The sequence below is a fragment of the Sceloporus undulatus genome, chromosome 3, assembly GCF_019175285.1.
Source record: "Sceloporus undulatus isolate JIND9_A2432 ecotype Alabama chromosome 3, SceUnd_v1.1, whole genome shotgun sequence".
In the NCBI taxonomy this organism is placed as follows: Eukaryota; Metazoa; Chordata; class Lepidosauria; order Squamata; family Phrynosomatidae; genus Sceloporus; species Sceloporus undulatus.
The window spans coordinates 97566380-97585699 of record NC_056524.1 but is presented as its reverse complement, the minus strand read 5'-3'; the positions used below and the strand labels follow the sequence as shown (position 1 = coordinate 97585699).

The 19320-nt window shown below is 40.1% G+C and overlaps 1 protein-coding gene across 2 annotated transcripts in view; it reads right to left on the bottom strand.

Moving 5' to 3' along the window:
* CYFIP1 (cytoplasmic FMR1 interacting protein 1) overlaps positions 1 to 18173 on the bottom strand; it is a 70640-nt gene extending 52467 nt beyond the window's left edge. For both annotated transcript variants that reach the window (XM_042456302.1, XM_042456301.1), the window contains exons 1-6: positions 18017 to 18173; positions 6163 to 6286; positions 5896 to 5985; positions 4921 to 4998; positions 2332 to 2433; positions 1849 to 2030 (exon numbers count right to left, since the gene is read on the bottom strand). In XM_042456302.1, coding sequence (XP_042312236.1) covers positions 1849 to 2030; positions 2332 to 2433; positions 4921 to 4998; positions 5896 to 5985; positions 6163 to 6279 — 569 coding nt within the window. In that variant the 5' untranslated portion in view covers positions 6280 to 6286; positions 18017 to 18173. The remainder of the gene's footprint in view (positions 1 to 1848; positions 2031 to 2331; positions 2434 to 4920; positions 4999 to 5895; positions 5986 to 6162; positions 6287 to 18016) is intronic.
* Positions 18174 to 19320: the final 1147 nt, after the last annotated feature.

Genomic DNA, 19320 nt, shown 5'->3' with positions numbered 1-19320 from the left:
ATGCCTATTGGTGGGATCCGAAAGACAGTGTGGTGGGATATGAAACATTTAAATGTGAAAGACCCAAGAAATCCGGCCTCCACAGAGACCTTAGGCAGAAGTTACACAGATAAACTTCCCAAATCCCAGGCAAGCAATATGTCAAAATCCCTTTTTCTTATTTCAAGTTAGGGGCGGTACAGATTGGCATGAAAAGCCGGCTTCCACTAGCTTGGGGGTATGGTATACGCACAATGCACGTCCCCAAGATGCCTGGTAGCTGGCTTCACACTGCACAGCTGTCTGCACAGCAGCGCCTTCAGGGCCCTCCAGTAGCGTTAGAAAGTGGTGGCAAAGGTGCATGTTTTACCTACTGCAAATGTAGAATCTGCATCAAACAACTAGTGCCATCTTGTGGCCACGTTGTCTTATAGTTTGTTGTTAAATAACTTCATGTTGACGCAAACTTTTGGAAACGTACTCAAAGGATTCTTTTGGCAAGATTTATTTAAAGAGGGATTTGTCACTGCCTTCCTCTAAGGATGAGAGAGTGTGATTAACACAAGGTCACTCAGTGGGTTTCCATGGCTGAAGGCAGATTTAATCCCTACTTTTCCTGAGGACTATTCCAATACACAAACCACTACACCACATTAATTATTGTTTGTTGTTGTGTGCTTCCAAGTCATATTTAATTTATGGCAACCCTAAGGCAAGCATATTATGGGGGGGTGGCAAATTTCTTCAAAGGGGGTTTCTTGATCTGCAATCATTGGCGCGTTACAGACCGCCCAAAACAAGTGGTCTCGTGCTGTTGCCGGTTGCTGCGTCCGGGAACCAAACAGCAGCCAAACCGCACGGTTCCCGGGCGCAGCAACAAAGAAGCGCCAAAATGGGGCTTCTTCCTGGGCTCTGGAAGAGGTGCCGCAAAGCGCAAAACGCACACTCGCGGTGCCACTTCCTGTGCGTGGCGTCCGGACGCTACGCGTCCGTGACGTCAAAATGGCAGCACCCATCTGTATGCGGCGCTGCCGTTTTGACGTAGTCATTATGCGCGAGGGGCAAGGCGCATCAGGAAGCGTCGCCCCTCATGCGTAACGACGGCGCCCCATAGGGCCCATCCAAAATGCGCCATTATTTTTGTTTTCTTAATCCTCACTTGTAAACCTGCCTTTGCAATTTCTTCCTTGACTTTCTTCTGTAATCATTCCAAGTCTCTGCTATTTTCTGCTAGTACTATGGTGTCACCTGCTATCTTAAAGTCTTGATGTTGCTTCATCAAATTTTTGTGCTTTCTTCTTCTGAGTCTAATCCTGCCTTACATTTGATATGTTCAGCACACAAATTGAACAGACTGGGCTGTGCCACAATCTTGGCCTGGACCATGCTGACTATATGGCCCACTCTCAAAGTGGTCTGCCGCCACAAGTCCCATATAGCCAGGAGTTGGATTTTTTCCACTCCTTTTTGCTCCGAAGTGAGGCATCAGAGCGGCTTCCAACCACTTTGGGGGCGTGTGTCATTTGAACCCCAAAGCAGCCAGAAGCCACCTTATTTGGCCCATGTGTTCAGGGCCATAGGCACCTACAGGGAAGGAGACAAGGGCACACATCAAAGTAATAAGCAGAAAAGGCAGTGCAAAAAGAGCATAATTTTTTAAGTGCTTTCTCATTTTGAGGGTATATTTTAGACAGCATTTTTTCAGGTTTTCAGACAATCCTAAATGTTTCCCAAAAAAAGTAAGGAGTTTCCTCTTCCTCAATTTCCTCTTTTTTCTTAACAACAAATACTTTTCTTAACATACTAATAAGAACAATTTACTTTTGTAACATTCTAAGCTCTGTTCTTTTCCCGTTTAATTAAACTCACCGCTTGTAAGCTGAATGGTCATTCTTCACACTGCACTTCATATTCTTCAGCTCATCTAAGACAGCAAACATGTTGATAAACTTTCCAAGAGTGATGAGATAAGCTTCAGACACAAAGTCCTTCCTCCTTTCTGCATGGCACAAGCGCTTCACCTCTCCACAAAATCTTTCAATTGCATTTCTCTGTTGAGCAAAATATCTTTGTGTTACAGAAAACATAGTACAGTATAAGCTACATTCCATTTAATTTCAATGTGTGATACAGCATTCACACATCTGGGCTGAACTAACAAAGTGTACTAATAAGATTTTTTTTTCGTGAATGGTTAAGCACAAAATGACTTAATGCTAAATTTCCACTAAAATAGAAAGAAGGAAGAAAACGCCACAAACCTTCAATAAAACAAATATATATGAAAGAAGGCTAGCGAGGGAGCAACCATGAAAAGAAAAATAATTATTCTAGGAACTAGTATCCCTTTACCTGAAAATACATGAAATTCATCAGCTTTGTGACCTCCGGCTCCAGAACTTCCACTGTTTTTTCATAAATTTCCACTCTGTTTGGCTGCTCATTACATTTCACCTGGAAAGATGGGGAAGGGAAAATTTACTAGATCACACAGGCAGTTTACAAAGACCTCATTTTCCTAACTATAAAACTCCCACCGTGATACCAGTCTGAAATCGTTCTGTGCCACATAACATGGCCTTTTAATTTCCAAAATAGTAAGATTTCACTTTTCTCTCTTTAAATGTTAAGAATTATATTTCTATACAAATTACAGAGCTGCCAGCCATGAAGTACAGATCACATCAACAATGTACAAATTAATCTTTATCAACTACTGAAAAGCATTTTAAAGGGCTTTATTTTTAAAATATTCTCACATTATTTAGGTGTTAAACAGGTACCAAGCTAGTTTTTCTTGCTGTCATATGATAAAAGCAATTTTTAACATGTTATGCAACCTGTCTACCCAAGCAAATGAGAAAAGAAAAAAACAAAAATTAAAAATAAGAGGGTAGGGGGAAAACATCAGAGATGACTGATCCTATTATGAAAATTATCTGGCAGGTAACACCAAGTCAAAAAGGGTGCCCTAGACCTGGTCCGCCAAGCAGGAGCTATGCTGGAACAAAAGGTTTCTCCTATAGCCATGATGGTGAACCTATGGCACACTTCCACGGGTGGCAAGCATTGGTCAGGGAGGAGGAGGAACAGGCACGCATGTGCCCGCTGCTCCTCCTCCCTGCTGATTCCTGGCCTTCAGTTGTCTCTCAGAGGAAGAGGAGCAACCAGAATGCACTCGTTCCCCCCCCCCCGGGTCCCAGACCTTCTAGTTTCTCTCAGAGATAGGTAGGGGGGAGAAGTCATGCCCTGAAAGCCCCACCCCTGGCACCAGGTACTACCCAGTGCTGGAAAAAAATTTAGTTCAGGCATGCGGCCCCAAAAAAGTTCACCATCACTGTTCTATAGGTTGGGTTGAGGCAAGTGCAGCTTCAGTTTGGATCCATCTTCCAATATCACTAAATAGCAGGGTCATCTCAGATGTTACACCTGCCTTCTTTCTACCTTTTGGCAATTTCTTCATCAATTTCTGTATGCTTCAAATGAAGAAGATGCCCAAGAAGAGGGCAAAAAGTGGTTACAGTGCTTGGGACACAAGCCTTTCTGCCAAAGCATGTCAGAAAATTGTGCTTTAAAAATAATGAGAAAAATTAACAGCAACTGCCCATCTCCACTTAGAGATAAAGGGCAGCACTTGCTAGCCATAGAAAACACATACAGTACATTCTGCTGGGTTTGGCAGGAAGCTGAATGAATATAAATTTCTTGTTCCTGAGGCCAACTTATGTGTCTTCCAAGAACTCCAGTCCTTTCCTTGGAGAGCTGTTAGTGGAAAGGAAACCCTATGTAGGTAAATAGAGAGATGTTTGAGATGCAGGAAGAGAATCCAATAAGGTATCCTGATAGAATTCTTCATACTTAAAGGATTGGTGAATGTATGTGACAAAGACAGAAAGAGAAGAAAGAATTTGTATGACAGAGTGAAACAGAGGAGGAAAGGCACCACAAGAAGATGTGAATTATTCCAAACATGTTCTCCCCCAAACAGGCTTAGGGGCCCTCAAAGGTTCCCTAAGAGTAAGTTCTGCTTTTAAAGTTTATGTGGGTTTGAGTGCTACAAAATCAGGGAAATTAAGATCAGCTGTACCAGGCGTTTAGGGTGGAGTAGATATGGAGAAAATATCTTTCTTGCACTCTCTAGCCCTCTCTCATTATAGCTGATCCCCTACTTAAAAAGCAAAATTACAGAGGTGTGCATTTTTTCTCTCTCTCTCTCTGGCATGCATCTCTCTCTCTCTCTCTCTCTCTCTCAGTCTCTCTCTGACGTGCATCACTGAGCGGCTATCTCTAGAACCAACTCCATGGAAGTGGAAAATGTTTGGGTGGGGTGCAAAAAGAGAAAGAAAACCATTCTCTCTATCCCATCCTTCTCCTGTCACATAGCCTCACTGTTACACAACTACCATTTGTATTCCTTTACCTTCCTGCTAGCCAATGCATGCACAGGCTACACTCCACATGTGTGTGATAATTATTTTCTGACACAAATTGCTCACAGGGCACTGCATACACATCTATGCAGTATTAAATATTAGATCTATGCAGTATTAAATACAGCTGTTAACCAAGAAATGTATTACAGTCGGCCCTTTGTATCTGCGGGAGATTCGTTCCAGACCACCCCCTGCAGCACATAATACAAAAAGCAATGGCAGTGCAACATGTGTGCAGCTGCTAGTGCGGCTACATGCATATACCACCATTGAGAACAATGGGGCTTGCCATCCACAGATGCTCAGATCTGTGGATGGCAAGCCTGCAGATGGCAAGAGCCCACTGTATTACAATACACAGCAACCTGTGAGGGGAAATGAACTTAAAATATTGTGAAGTAACTTGCCTGAATCATCTATAATTTGAAAATTACTCACATGTATATGGCCACCTGTGCAACTGTAAGAAACCAAAGTGATAGTTCTCAGAATCAATTTGCTTTTTTACCTGAGGGATGGCTCTTGAGCAGCTTCTCCATGTGTACAGCATAATAGCATATTCTTGGCCTTCTTCCAACATTTCATTCTATAATAAAAATAACAACTAGCAGTTATACAAAATGATACAGGGAAAAATGGCCAGAGCAAAATGACAGAGACATAAACAAGTAATATAAAAGGAGGACATTTAATTATGATATATTTTAACATATTATTGTGCCTTGATTTTACTTTAATTTTACATTCTGCTGTCTTTAGTCATTGTTTTATTGTATCATTGTTGTAATTTGTATGTTTAATACAATATACACCCCACCTGTAGAAAACTTTGCTTGTAGGGAAAATTGAAAAGGAAACAAACAAATGTCCACGCTGTCTAACATATCATTTTAAAAGAAATGCAAGCCTATGCTTTACATCAGAACACTGAAAGTGAAATTACTCTGTACATTACTCTAATCGTTGAAGACATTAAGTTAATTCTACTTCTTCTTTCTAAGTGTGATAGCATTCCTAGGATTAGGAACACAACCAAATTTTTCATTTTTAAGAATAATTATTAATGCTTCACAACAATTATTAGACCTCAGCTCCTACCAAATAACAAATAGGAAACCAAGAGTTTTAGGATGCTGAATTGCCCAGTATACATTACAATCAGTTGAAAAAACACAAATGTATTTTTTATTTCTTTCTATTGTAACCAGAGCTGGCCCAAGAAAACCCCATGACCACCTATCCCCATCCCTGGCAGTAAAAAATAAAACAACAACCAAAAATCTATTGCCATTTCACAATAACCCAAAATCAGTCTCTTAAGCCAGCCATCTCACACTGCCAAATCTGACTGTACTGTAATCAAAAGCTGAAAGAAACATCATTAAATATTTATCATGCTACCCAACGTCTGCTTTCCCACAGTTTTATATGGTTGTTTAAAAAAGAAAAATATAATAAAAGAGAAGGAAAAAACAGTATTTACCATACTGGAATGGACAGTTGCTTGTTCAATGTATCTTGCAATGCCTGTGACAAATGCATTCCTGTCTTCAAAATTGGTGTTGAAATTTGGCTGTATGATAGAAAACACACCACAAAGAGAAGGGATTAATAGTCTTGGGGGGGGGGGAAGGAATCAAGCCAAGGTAATTCAAAGATCTTAAAAAATATTTTAAAAGGTAATATTTAACATACATGTCTTAACATGTATACGCACACAGACACACTCTTCCATTTACAAATAACATACCTGATAAAGCAAGGATGATGGAGGTGGTTCAATACAAGGTTGCTGATCTGGCAGTGGTAATTCTTCCAAAAGATCCACATTGGACAAAGCATCCTCTAGGGTAACTTGAGCCGTCATTCTGAACCTATAAAAAACGGAAACAGGAACTTTAAGGAAAACTAATAAAATTTAATGTTCTCTCTATATAATTTATAAAATAGTTACAGGAGTAGCTCAATTAACAAGGTATCTGGCAAAGCAGCTCCTTTTTACAAAATCATTTAATGCCCAACAAGCCCTTCTTTTCCTCCTTGTCCTCTGTTTATCTTTTTAGCAGCATTAGCATTGGGACGACAGTGAAGAGCTGGAGAAACACAGACTTTCAGTGTCAGGTTGCAGCAATGAATCTGCTCTAAACAATACAATAAAGCTTGAGCTGGGAAGGAATGGGATTGGATCTAGCCAATCCTCTGTGTGTCTTCTTGCAACAGTCAAGGTAACCAGCAGCTGATTCCAAAATCCCTTGCTGAGCACATGTGAACAACAAAACACAGAGAAAAAAGAGAGAACAGATAAGTTTGCCTCACCAGCTGACACATGCCAGCTAACATAAATGTTATTGTTTACTTATGCAAGGCTCACCTGACCTGGTTGTTTCATTTCTCACATGCTAGTGTTAATTTTATATTTTAAAAATTGCAGAAACATGTCAAACTTTCTTTCTTTATGGTACACAGGTCAATCCCTAATCTTTCTATGATACTTCTTCCTTTGGTACCAAATTTTCTGTTAAATAAATAATGCCCAGGAACACATCTACTTCATTAACTGGGTTTTACATGTATAACCCTGCAAAGGCAGGATTATTGCCGATTACAAAGAAAATAAAAATGATAACCAGAGAGGAGCTACATAAATTCAACCTACACAATGAGGAAATTAAAATAACTAAAGATTTCCTATACCTTGTATCAAACATTGATAAGAATGCAGTCAAGAAATAAGACAATATGGGTAGGATAGCCAAGAAAGATCTAGACAAGATCCTAAAGTGTAAAGGCATACAACTGAACAGTAAAATTGGAATTGTTCAAGTCACTGTATTCCCCATCACCATGTATGGATGTGAGAAAAGGACAGGCAGATATTTGAGATGTGGTGGTGGAGAAGAGGCTGAGGATACCATGGGGAGCCAAAATGACAAACAAATAGGGATCTTGAACAGATCAAGCCCCAACTCTCCCTGGAAGCCTGGATGATCAAATTGAGGCTGTTATACTTTGACCACATTATGAAGAGGCATGACTCACTAAAAAAGACACCAATGATAGGAAAGATAGAGGGTAGTAAAAAGAGGAAGACTTCATGTCAGATGGATGGATTCAATTAAGGAGGTCAGAGGTCTGAATTTACAGAACCTAAGCAGAGCAATGGAGGAAAAGGGGTCTTGATGGTATCTCATACAAAGAGATTGGGTCAACTCAGTGGCAGTTAACAACAACAGACTTATATACATAATAAACTAAAAGAAATTATTAATGTAGCATAATGTGGAAATACAAGTACAATCTATTACTTGAAGCACATAAGAAAGGGAATATTCTGACCAAACCCTTATGCTGATATTTGACAGAGAAAATTCAGCACAGTATGACTTCATCATACTGATAAAGAAATGCCAAGATATGAGGCTTACCACATCCTGAGGAGCTTTTAGCTCATAAGTCCCCACACAGAGGAAATGCTCTCAACTAATCTTCACCAAACAAAGATGACAGGCAAAAGCCATGAAAGTGACTATCACATTAAAAAACAACAAGTTCTTTATCACAAAATGTATTATCTGAGTTACTACATTCCTAAGTGTTTTATTTCCTACAGCTGAAACCTGCCCCCAAGTTCACAGCCTCTGTCCCGTAAAGGTAGATGTGATGAGATCCGCTAGCATTATTCAAGTTATTCAGAATACAAGTTCAAGTTCAAACACCAGCAGAACTACCCCAATGATTTTTAAAGGACTGTCAGGAAAAAAGCTACTACAGTATGTACCCTAAGACAGCACAACAAACCTTCATATGCATAGTTACAACTATGCATATATTTCTCACATTTCAGCTCAAACACCACCCTCACACTTGTATCCTTTTTTAAAGGTAAAAATGTCATAGTAAGTGGACCCTGGGCTCACAAGACTGAAGTGCCAAGACATTTTGATTAGCAGGGACTTTGATTAGAAATGCCAAGACTTTTTGATTTGCCACTACTGTCACCTCCTCCCTGAGATATTCTTGTTCTCTCTGACCTGAGCTACAATCCTCACCTGAGAAGAAAATGGGTTTCCCCATCAACAATTCATAACACATCGAGTCTCCTTTATCTGAAATGTTTGGGACCAGAAGTGTTTTAGATTTTGTAGTTTTTTTCAGATTTTGGAATATTTGCATTACACATAATGAATTAACTTGGAGTTGGGACTCAAGTCTCAACATGAAATTCATTTATGTTTCCTATATACCTTATACACATAGCCTGGAGGTAATTTTATAAACAATATTTTTCATAATTTTGTGCGTGAAACAAAGTTTGTGTACACTGAACCATCAGAAGTCACTGAGTCATCTATGTGGACAATGTTGGATTGTGGAATATTTCGGATTTTGGAATTCCAGACAAAGGAAACTGAACCTGTATTGTGAGCTATCTCTGTCACATACTGACGTCCACAGGACTGACTATGCTTACCTTCATGTGTGTGTATATATATGCCTTAAAGTTGCCATCTAGCCCACAAACTGGCTCAGAATTCAATTTGTTGTTGTGCATTCACTGGCATGCCTTCACTGCAAAAACCTATGGATTTCCCTTCAGTTTTGTCCCAGATTTGTTGTGAAAAAAGAAACCTTTTGTGCAGTTTCTATTTCAGTGGCCTGTGTGTTGACTACACTTCCTTATTTTAGCTCCAAGCAAACATGACAAATCAGCATCTGACAGAAAAGCAAGAGAAAAAGAGTACCATCAGCTCAAATATCGTGTTTCAAAAATGAGGAAATCAGCAGATTGCTACATAGCTGGGCCCTGTCTATGTTCCATGCTTATTCAGTATTTTGAACCAGTTTGTAATTACACTGACATTAGGTAATTGGAAAGGTACACCTAAAATTAATATCCGTTTCTTACAGATACACAAACCAGTAGGACATAACATTCCATGCTCCAAATTCCAACATTTGCCACCAGCTTTTCTTACAGAGGGAAATTGTTTTTATTAGGAAGAATTAGAACTTAAATCAGACTACAGAAGATAATTTTATTGAGTTTTTAAATATAAATTGCAAAGAAACAAAGAAAGCATTTTCATTTTTGACAGCTCCTGTATAGCACTGTATGTTTGTCTAGCATGGGACGATGGGGCAAATTCTGATTTCTGCATGCACCTTTGGGACTAGGTGTCTGAAATAGCAAGTTCACAGCAATACCAACAGCAGCTTCATTTATATACCGCTTTATACAGTTTCTAAGTGGTTTACAACTGTAAGCTAATTGCCCCAACAAGCTGGGTGCAAGGATGCAAGCCTCAGTCGAGCCTGAGTCCCTGGCTGGTATTGAACTCACAACCTTATGGTTTGCGAGTGAGTGGGTGCTGTACAGGCATTTAACCACTGCACCACCAGGACTCCTAAATGATAGCAACGGAACAGGTATACCACGAGAAAAATGCCTGGCATGCCCTTTGCCACTTTCTGCTCCTCAGTTAACCAGAGTTTTGTCATCTTCTACCAGTTAGCATAGTCAAGGTTTTTGAGTTCAGTGTACAGCCTGCATGGAGAATATGGCTGGGATTTTCATAGCACTCTCAGTAGCATCCTAAACTATTTACCATGTTATAATTCTGGACACTTGCTAAAATGGAACAGGGTGGGACGGGGGTTCTCTGTTCAGTCTTGGAGGGGAGGTTTGAGAAGGTGGTACTGGGAGAGTGGGATATTGGATTCCCTGGAGTTTACTCTTTTTAATATCTCTACATGAAACCATTATAAAAATCATCTGGGCATTTGGGCTGTCATCTCAATCAGTACATGGGCAATATTTAAAACTTTTTTTAAAATTTTATCATGCTCTTTCATGGATATAAACCCATTTCTTCAGATGCAGTAACAAGTGGTATTAAGGCCTCAGTAGTCGAGATCAACTCAAGTGTGGACAACAACAAACAAAGCATATTTAGCCAGCTGTGGAAGTGGGACAAAATGTAATGGGATCCAGAATGATGCAAATCATGTCCCTTGCTCTAAATTTTCAAATGATTGGGCAAGGTGATAAAGGTCTTTCTAACCTTTACAGTCGTCATTTAGTGTTAATGTGGGAAAGCAATAAATCCACTTACCAAAAGTCAGTTTCCCTGAGTTCAAAATCTTCTCTAAGAAGATTCCTTTTGTTATATGTGCAGTAGAAAGGACTCTTCATTCATACCTTTGCTAATGGATTGGCATTTATTAATATAATTCAATTCAGCTGTTTCTTTTTCTAGTCTTCCTTTGTAATTCCCCTGTCAAGGACCATAATGGACTTGGACTTAATTCTTTGCTGTTTTTACCTCCAACAAAGGTAAAACACTTTTATTTGGACTACAACTAGCAAGTTCTACCTATAATTCACAGAAAAACTTTTGCAAATCTAGCAGTACTAGGACTTCTTGAGAAATTAAATGTTCTCCGCCTAAGAAAGAAGCAGTTAGTAGAGCAAGGGGCTGCCTGGATCTCAAGGGTAGTTACTTTTCTGTTTCTAACAGAGTTGCAATTTTATTACCTGTCTTTTATTTGTCCTTTGTCTCTGGTTTACACATGTCCAAAAAGGGAAGTGGCTTCTGCCTGCACTGAGATCCCACCAAACCATCTTAACTGATATCCAAAATAACATCTAAGACAAAATGTAAGCCTGTGACTTTAACACTCTCATTTTCTTTTTGTATGATTTTTAACATCTTTGCCTGATGAAGAATCCAGTGAAGCTTTGAAAGCTTGCATGATCTATGTTCTGTATGTTTGGCCAAAAAGAATATTGCTCTTTAGTGGATTCTGTTGTATTGGCTACATTGAAAACTGTGAATTGGTCTCAGGGTAGTCACCTGGCTCCATCACTACTCACCTTACAGCAAGCAGGGGAAAACTTCAGCAGAAGGTTTTGGGGTTTTATTATCAATGTGCTGTTGATGTTTGTTACTGGTGTTGTTTTATGCTGATGGTACAGTGTGCCCACGTCATATGCAGTGCGCTATACACGGCTTTCAGCTTATGTTGAAAGCTGTGCACCATAAAATGCAATGGTGTGCACGCTGCGCCGTGTGCACAACCCCTATTGTTTTCAATGAAGTTTGAACATTCATGGAATTTCCCTTATGTGGCAGGTCCCCCATGTAAGGGAAGGATCCATCGCATAAGGGAAGGGTGCACTGTAATTTGTTTTACAGTCTGCTGAATGTGAGAAACCTGCATGACTTCCCCTTTTTTTGCTTCTGCTCAGAAATTTCTGATCCAAGGACAGAGAAAATACAAATTTATGTTCTGCCAGAAAACAAAATCTAAGTGAAAAGGATAGAAAAGAAAGGGGGGAAAAAACCACCCAAGAATAGTGAAAACTACAGTGTACGCTGTAAAAGAGAGCTGGTGTGGTATAGTGGTTTGGGCATCAGACTGACTCTGGAGACCAGGGTTCAAATCTTTACTCTGCCATGGAAGCCCATGGCGTGGCCTTGGATAAATCACACTCCCTCAGAGGAAGGCAAAGACAAACTCCATCTAACAAATCTTGTCAAGAAAACCCCATGATACGTTTGCCTTAGGATACCATAACACAAAAATGATTGAAGCACACAACAATAATAATGCTATAAAAGGGGGAGGGAAGTCCTTCTGGGTGGAAAATTTCTTATTTGAGCTGAAGACATTTGTCACAGAAAAACCACAAAGAGTGCAGTATACATATAAACACTGTGGTTAAATCTACACCAGCAAACTTCTTGTTTCTATATTAGTCTGAAGACAGAAAGTACCGTAACCATAACTTGCACCACATTTACCACCTATCTGTTGACAAATTAAAAGAAATACATGGCCATGGTGACATAGAATGTCTATACAAGTTTCATACTGCATTCAAAGTACCATCACACCGACTGCAACTTTTAACAATCAAATACATGCTACCAAGTTTCATACCATAATTAAATGGTTCAAGAAGGGGCATTCTATTATATTAGCTTTTACCTACTGAAGTGGCATACTCGAGACAAAAAATTATGATCTTTGTGTGAACTAAACCTCAGGACAGCAATGGGAACTTGTTGTCCTCCGGATGTTCAACTCCAATGCCCATTAACCAAGGCAGCCTGGCCAATAGAGAGTGATGATAGGAAAAGTAATTTCTCAACATGTGAAGAAACCTATCATATATACTTGACTGTAAGTTGAGAAATTTATGCCCCAACATTGACTAAAATTCTGGGTAGACATATATGGATCAATACACCAGTAGTGCTTAGAAAGGTCTGAAATTAAGCAAGTCTGATGCCCCAATCTCCATTTAACACCAATTTTTTCCCCTTCCAGTCCGTTTTGCAAGACCTTGCATCCTATCGAAAAAAACTCCCTATTTAAAAACACTTGCTTCTCTCTCTGGTCTGTTTTGCAAGTTTTGGCTTCTTAGGGAAACAAGTCTCCATTTAAATCCACATTCTTCTCTCTCTGGTGTGTTTTGCAAGACAAGGCCTGTTACAGACAGCCAAAATAAAGCTGCTTCGAGTCACTTTGGAGGTATGGTATTTCAATGATACATGCATCCTAAGAGTCCAAAGGCCGCACCAAAGCCACGCTCCAGTACTGTACTAAGGACTGGAGTGCAGCTTTGGTGAAGCTTCCAGACTCTTAGGACTCATGCATCATTGAAATACCATACCTCCAAAGTGATTCAAAGCAGATTTATTTGGGCTGTTTGTAACAGGCCTTGGCTTCTTAGGGAAACAAGTCTCCATTTAAATCCACATTCTTCTCTCTCTGGTCTGTTTTGCAAGACTTGGCTTCTTGGGGAAACAAGTCTCCATTTAAATCCACATTCCTCTCTCTCTGGTCTGTTTTGCAAGACCTGTCTTTTTATGGAAACAAGTCTCCATTTAAATCCACTTGCTTCCTTTCTCAATCCAGAGTAGGTCCAGAAAAGGAAGAGGTACTGTATTTCCCCCTTTCCATCCTTCCTTATAGCCCCCTATGTTTTACCCTTTACATCCACAGGTCATATCAAAATCCAGAATTTTGACCCTGAAACCTTCCGTCGACTTATACATGAGGCCAACTTGTACACAAGTACAGTATATACAGTAGGTTCTCCATCCCTGCCATAGTTGAACATTTAGTGGTAGCCTCTGTGCTACATATGAATGGCAAAAGGAAAAAGGAGGTTTTCATAGGAATCATGTATCAGTCCAAGAGATGATTTTTGTTCATAAGTATTCTCTTGTATTCACACTTAACCATCGTGAACTCACTTTTTGAACCTCTCAAACCAGAGAAGGAGCTGCTCTTTGAATAAACCCTCACATCCTTACGGAAGGTTTTCTTCAACCTCTTTTATATTCTCCCTGGAATTCTTAGAAGTTGACTAGTAGGACAACTATCCAAACAGAAGGCGTTAGAAAATTTTTAACATTTCCAAATGTTTTTGGACTTCAGCTCCAAGACGTCTCCCCCAGCACAGTCAATAGTACAAAACACCAGATGGACCAACACTCTACAGGTTGTGAAAATGAGCAACACCAGATATCCAAATCCTGCAGGATCTATGTGTATGACCTCTTGCACCAGCCTCCTCTGGTTCCACAGTCACAACAAAGCTTTGTTCAGTTCAAACACTGTTAAACAGCCTTGAAGGTGTGGTGAGAAGTGAATGCAAGGACTGGTCTGGCAACATGCCATCTAATATATCTACAGACATTAGTTACACAGTTTTGCATATGTAAACATATCACCTTCAGGCAGCACCTCAGAAATACTAATCCTGTCAATACTCAGCTACAATGCTCTTGACTAAAGGGAGGCAAAGTGCAGGAGCTGCCTGCACTTTTCCCAGTGCTCCATAGTATGTTTATTTATCCCCTCCGCCCCAAAAATGGCATTGTGGCTTGTCGTTGAACATTGGTGACAAACTGCCAAATGCACTATTGTCAATGAGACAATCAATATGTCAGACTATTTAACTCCTTTTAATTCAGTAGCAATAGTCAATGTCATAGCCATGTTAATTAAATTCAATTACATTTAAGGTTTAGAGAGAGTCTGTGTGCTTAAGTACAAGTATTGTGTTTATTTGCATGAGTTAAGAATTTTTTAATTAATTTAATGATAAAGAATTTAATTACTTTCAATTAATATTTATATTTTTTCTATGTAGCTATTTCAATGTATTTTTAACTTTAAAAACTTTTTTGAAACCAAAATAATATTAAAACAGAAAGAAGTGCATCCTTCAAGCACTTGTTCAACCTGAAAAGTAGACCCTGGACCATCTCTGCTCCAGACTAGTCAATAAGTTAGCTTCTCCAGTATTATATACTACTCTGTAAATCTTTTGTAGCAGAAGGCTGAATAATAAATGTCCTAAGTAACAATATATATTCTACACATCCTAAGGTGTGTGACTAACTGAACACTAAATTCACATTTAAAAGCAAGGATGTTCTTTGCCATCCAAACTGTTAAGTTACATTAAAATGGTAAAACATTAGCAGGGGGCATTTCAACTGAAATTTTTGTGTTGACATTGACAACACTGTACTTGAAAATCAGAAATTACAAGCAACATAGCTGCCTGTTCACTAACTCTTTTTCAGATACTAAGGTTGCAATGAAGGCACATTTAAAAAGTAATGTACAATACCCCTCAATTTAATATGTTTTCAACTTCCATCTTCTAATGACAACACAACATTTGTCAGTCATAGTGCCATAAATGTAGGCAATGTCTGAACGATTAACAATTAAGACCAACTAAAATCTCTTCAAGAGCATTATTTTGTATATGGTCGGAAGAATATTAATGCGAACACCACTCAATGACATAGAATCTGGCTTCCTCACAATTTATTTATGCTTGAGCACTTTAACTTATCCCTGAGATTCAGGGTGCCTAAGATTCAAATATATCAATATCCTATGCCAGGGTTACCATTAAGATGGCAATCTTCTGTGTGTCTCATAAAGAAAGAAACACATTGTGTAAACCCCAAACCACACAAACCACACACACTATATTTTTAAAAACTGCTTACTGCTGATTCACAAAATTACATGAGGAATTCATTTCTTGAAATACAGCTTTAAAAGGGCTTGCTCGCTCTCTTCAGACCAGCTCACTGAAAATTAATCAACAGCCTTTTAATTCCTTCAGCAACAATCTTACGCATATTTGTGGAAATTAGTTCATTGGGGTTTACCTCTAGATAAGCAAACACTTGATTATGTGTGGCTAAAAAAAAAAGGAAAAGTAACTATCCTGCAGTTATTACAATGGAGTACTTCAGACTTTCTTGCAGAGCTTTTACTGGTGTTTCAGAAGCCAATAATATCACCCACAACATCAAAGATAATTGATTTGTTCTTTCTCCAACTTGATATGCGCCATCCTATGCCAACAATGTCCCTCTACACTCTACAATGCACAAGAAGGGCAGTCTTTACACAAGAGGATGAATGGACACAATTTAGGCATTACATGTAGAAACCCCCCAAATTACTGGCAAAACATTTCAACCTCCCTGGACATAAAGTACAGGATGTAAAGGCTGCAATCTCTGAACAAGGAAATTACAAAGGAAAGACCAAAAACAGCTGAATTATATTCACAATTTCCAATCCATTATCAGAGGTATGAACAAAGACAATGGATTTGTGGAGCACTATACATTAATACAAGAGTCCAAGGAATCTTCTCAGAGAAGGTTTTGAACCCAAGGAAACCAACTTTTGGTTAGCAGATGTATTGCTGTCACACATCTGTACTAACCAACCATTAAGAAAATCAAAAAGAGCTGTATCAGCTTATGGAGCCCTTTGAAAATTTAGAGCATCAGGATCTACATCTTTCTGGATCCTATTACATTCCATCCCACTCCCACAACTGTGTAAATATGGTTAATACCTGAGGCTTTTATATCATTCTGTATTGCATATGAAGCTGGATTTATATCTACAAAAGCTCATGCTAAATTAAAAACCACTTAGTCTTAAAGGGGCTGCCAAATTTCCTCTTTTTTTGAAGACTAACAAAGCTACTTCTCTGAAGTGTTCAGCCATGTTATTAAATGTCAATGTCATCCGTCCTTTGAGACAATGTCAGGAACTTGAAGCCCTGATCCTTGCCTTTCAAACCATCAAAATACCACAAATGATTAACAAAATCTAAGTGGGTGCATAAGGAAACAACTTCTTTGGATTTACCTACAAAATGATCCCTCAACTATGAATTTTTTAGAAGTAAATTTCATAAATTGAGAAACCAAAAATATGAATGCACACTATGGAGCACACCATGCAATAAATAGACTTTTATTATATCAAGTTGCAGAAGGCAAACAACACAGTAAGGTGAAGGATGTTCAGTTGTTTTTGTTGCTACTGTGTGCCTTCAAGTTGTTTCTGATTTATGGCAACCCTCAGATGGATCTATCATGGGGTTTCCTTGGCAAGTTTCTTCAGAGGGGGCTTGCCATTGCCTTCCTCTGGGGCTGAGAGAGTGTGACTTGACCAGTGTCACACAGTGGCTTTCATGGCCAAACGGGAATTCGAACCCTGTTCTCCAGAATCATAGGTGTTTATCACACTTGGGCAGATTTCAGCATTAAAGAGAGATTAAAGCATATTTAAAGCATCCTGCCATGAACCAGACATGGTGAGTAATTGCATCAATCATTATCACACACAATTGTGCAAATAAAGCAATATCAGAAACGCATCGTCGCTGAAATTCCGAAAGTAAAAAGATGTGCATTAATGCTTCTTTGTGACCACTTTAATGGCAGGTTTTGTGCGGCGGCGTGTGAAATTGTTACATGTAATTACGCAATGTTTCTGGGATATTCAGGTGACAAACTCCACTGTGCAATGCTCAAACCACTACAATACACTGGTTCAACTGTTGGCAGCCTCCTAAAAATGCAAATATCAATAAGAAGAAGAAAAAGAAGAGGAGGAAGAGGAAGAAGAAACGCCTGCACAAATAAACAGTTTCCCAGCCACTGAGGGTGCTTCTACACTGTAGAAATACAGTAATGCAGTTTGACACCACTTTGACTCCACCCTCGACTCCTGGGATTTGTGAGGCACCAGAACTCTTGGGCAGAGAAGGCTAAAAATCTTGTGTGTGTGTGTTTGAATTTACCATTAACGTGTTTTACCTCTATGTGGGTGGAAGTTTGGGGACTGTGATAATTTATGACTTATTGTGTTATGTAATTATATTCTGTATTGTAACCCACCTCGATCCACAGGGAGAAGCAGGCTAGAAATAAATATCATCATCATCATTATGAATCCCAGGATTCCACAGCGCTTTCCAAAGCGCATCACTCCCACAGTGCAGATGCACCATTATGTGGCCTGAGGACATGTTTCCCCGTTCACCCTTGCCACCTAATAAATAGCTTGTTGTCTGTCTCTTTGCTATGGAATTCTGGGAGTTGGAGTTTGTTGTGGGGCCGCTCTGGGCCCCACAAACTCCAACTCCCAGAATTCCATAGCAGACAACAAGTTAAAGCGCTGCCAAACCGGGTTATCTCTCCAATGTGGCTGCACCCCAGTTCTCCTTTGGTGGGGAAGGGCCTCTGTCTCACCCAGCTTCCTGGCTCTGCTCCCTCAGGCCTGGCCTCCCCGACCACGACGAGGCTGCTCTCCTCCAGGAAGGCCTGGGCTCGGCTGGGAGTTTCCTGGCTGAGTCACTCAAAACAAGGGGGGGGAACCGAGCCAGGAACCACCCTTCCTTCCTTCCTTCCTCCGCTCCAGCTCCTCCTCCTTCTCCGTCCCAATAAACCTTCCTCCTCCATTCCTCCCTCCCCAGTCCCCACAGGGCCGCCTTCTTCTCCACTGAGTTCCCTCCCATCTTTGCCTCAAGGCCCCCTCCTCCCTCAGGCCTCGCTGCATCTCTTTTAGGCTTTTATCCCCAGCAATCTTTTTATGTGCATTATTTGATGTTATATTTTATCTTGATGCTGGTCTTTGGCCGCAATAAAGAATTTCGTTTGGAGTGAAGATGCAGCCTGAGTTGGGTCCAAGACACACTGCAGAAATAATCCAGTTCAAGACCACTTTAGCTGCCCTGGCTCAGTGCTAGGGAGCCCTGGGAAGTCTAGTTTTGTGAGAAAGAGCTCTGGTGACACAATGAACTACAATTCCCATGCATCTGAGGAAGTACGCTTAAGTCTAGGGAAGCTCATGCTGCCAACTTTTCTTTCAGTGAGTCTCAAAGGTGCTACAAGATCTCTCTCTCTATCATCATCACCATTATTATTATTATCATTATTAGATCCAAATGCAGCTGAAGAAGTGGACTTAAGTTGGCAACACTGATTATGCTGTAGACTCATTCTCAGGGGCTGTGATCTGGAAGCATGGAGGCAATTCCCTTGTCAGACCAGGGAATCCTGGGAATTTGTTGTGACGTGTGTGTGCATGTGTGTGTGTGTGTGTGTGTGTATACACACACACACATACACCTTGAAGTCTGAAGAATAGCCAAGACAATCTGACTGCCCCCCTGTCTGAACTTTTCCTGAGGGTGGGTGGTTACTCTCCTCTCTCTGATTGGCTGAAAACCATTAGTGTGACTCCCAACAGGACTGGTTGCTTTGTAGCCTGGCTCTCAGAGTCAGGGCCACTGTTGCCAATTTCAGGGGTTTGTCCTGGAAATTGGGCTTTTCAGGGCTGGAGCTGAAATGTGCAAAAGTCCCTAAATCTCTGTGACAGAATACAGTAGAGCCAGACACGGAAATCGCACGGAAAGCTCTTAAAAATCCCGATTTCCGTGTGAAAGTCACCAAATTGGCAACAGTTGAGGGAAGGGGAAACGGGGACAGGGACCTGTAGCCAGGATTTTGGGAAAGGGGGGGGGGTCCAGACTAAGCGCCACCATTTTGAGAGG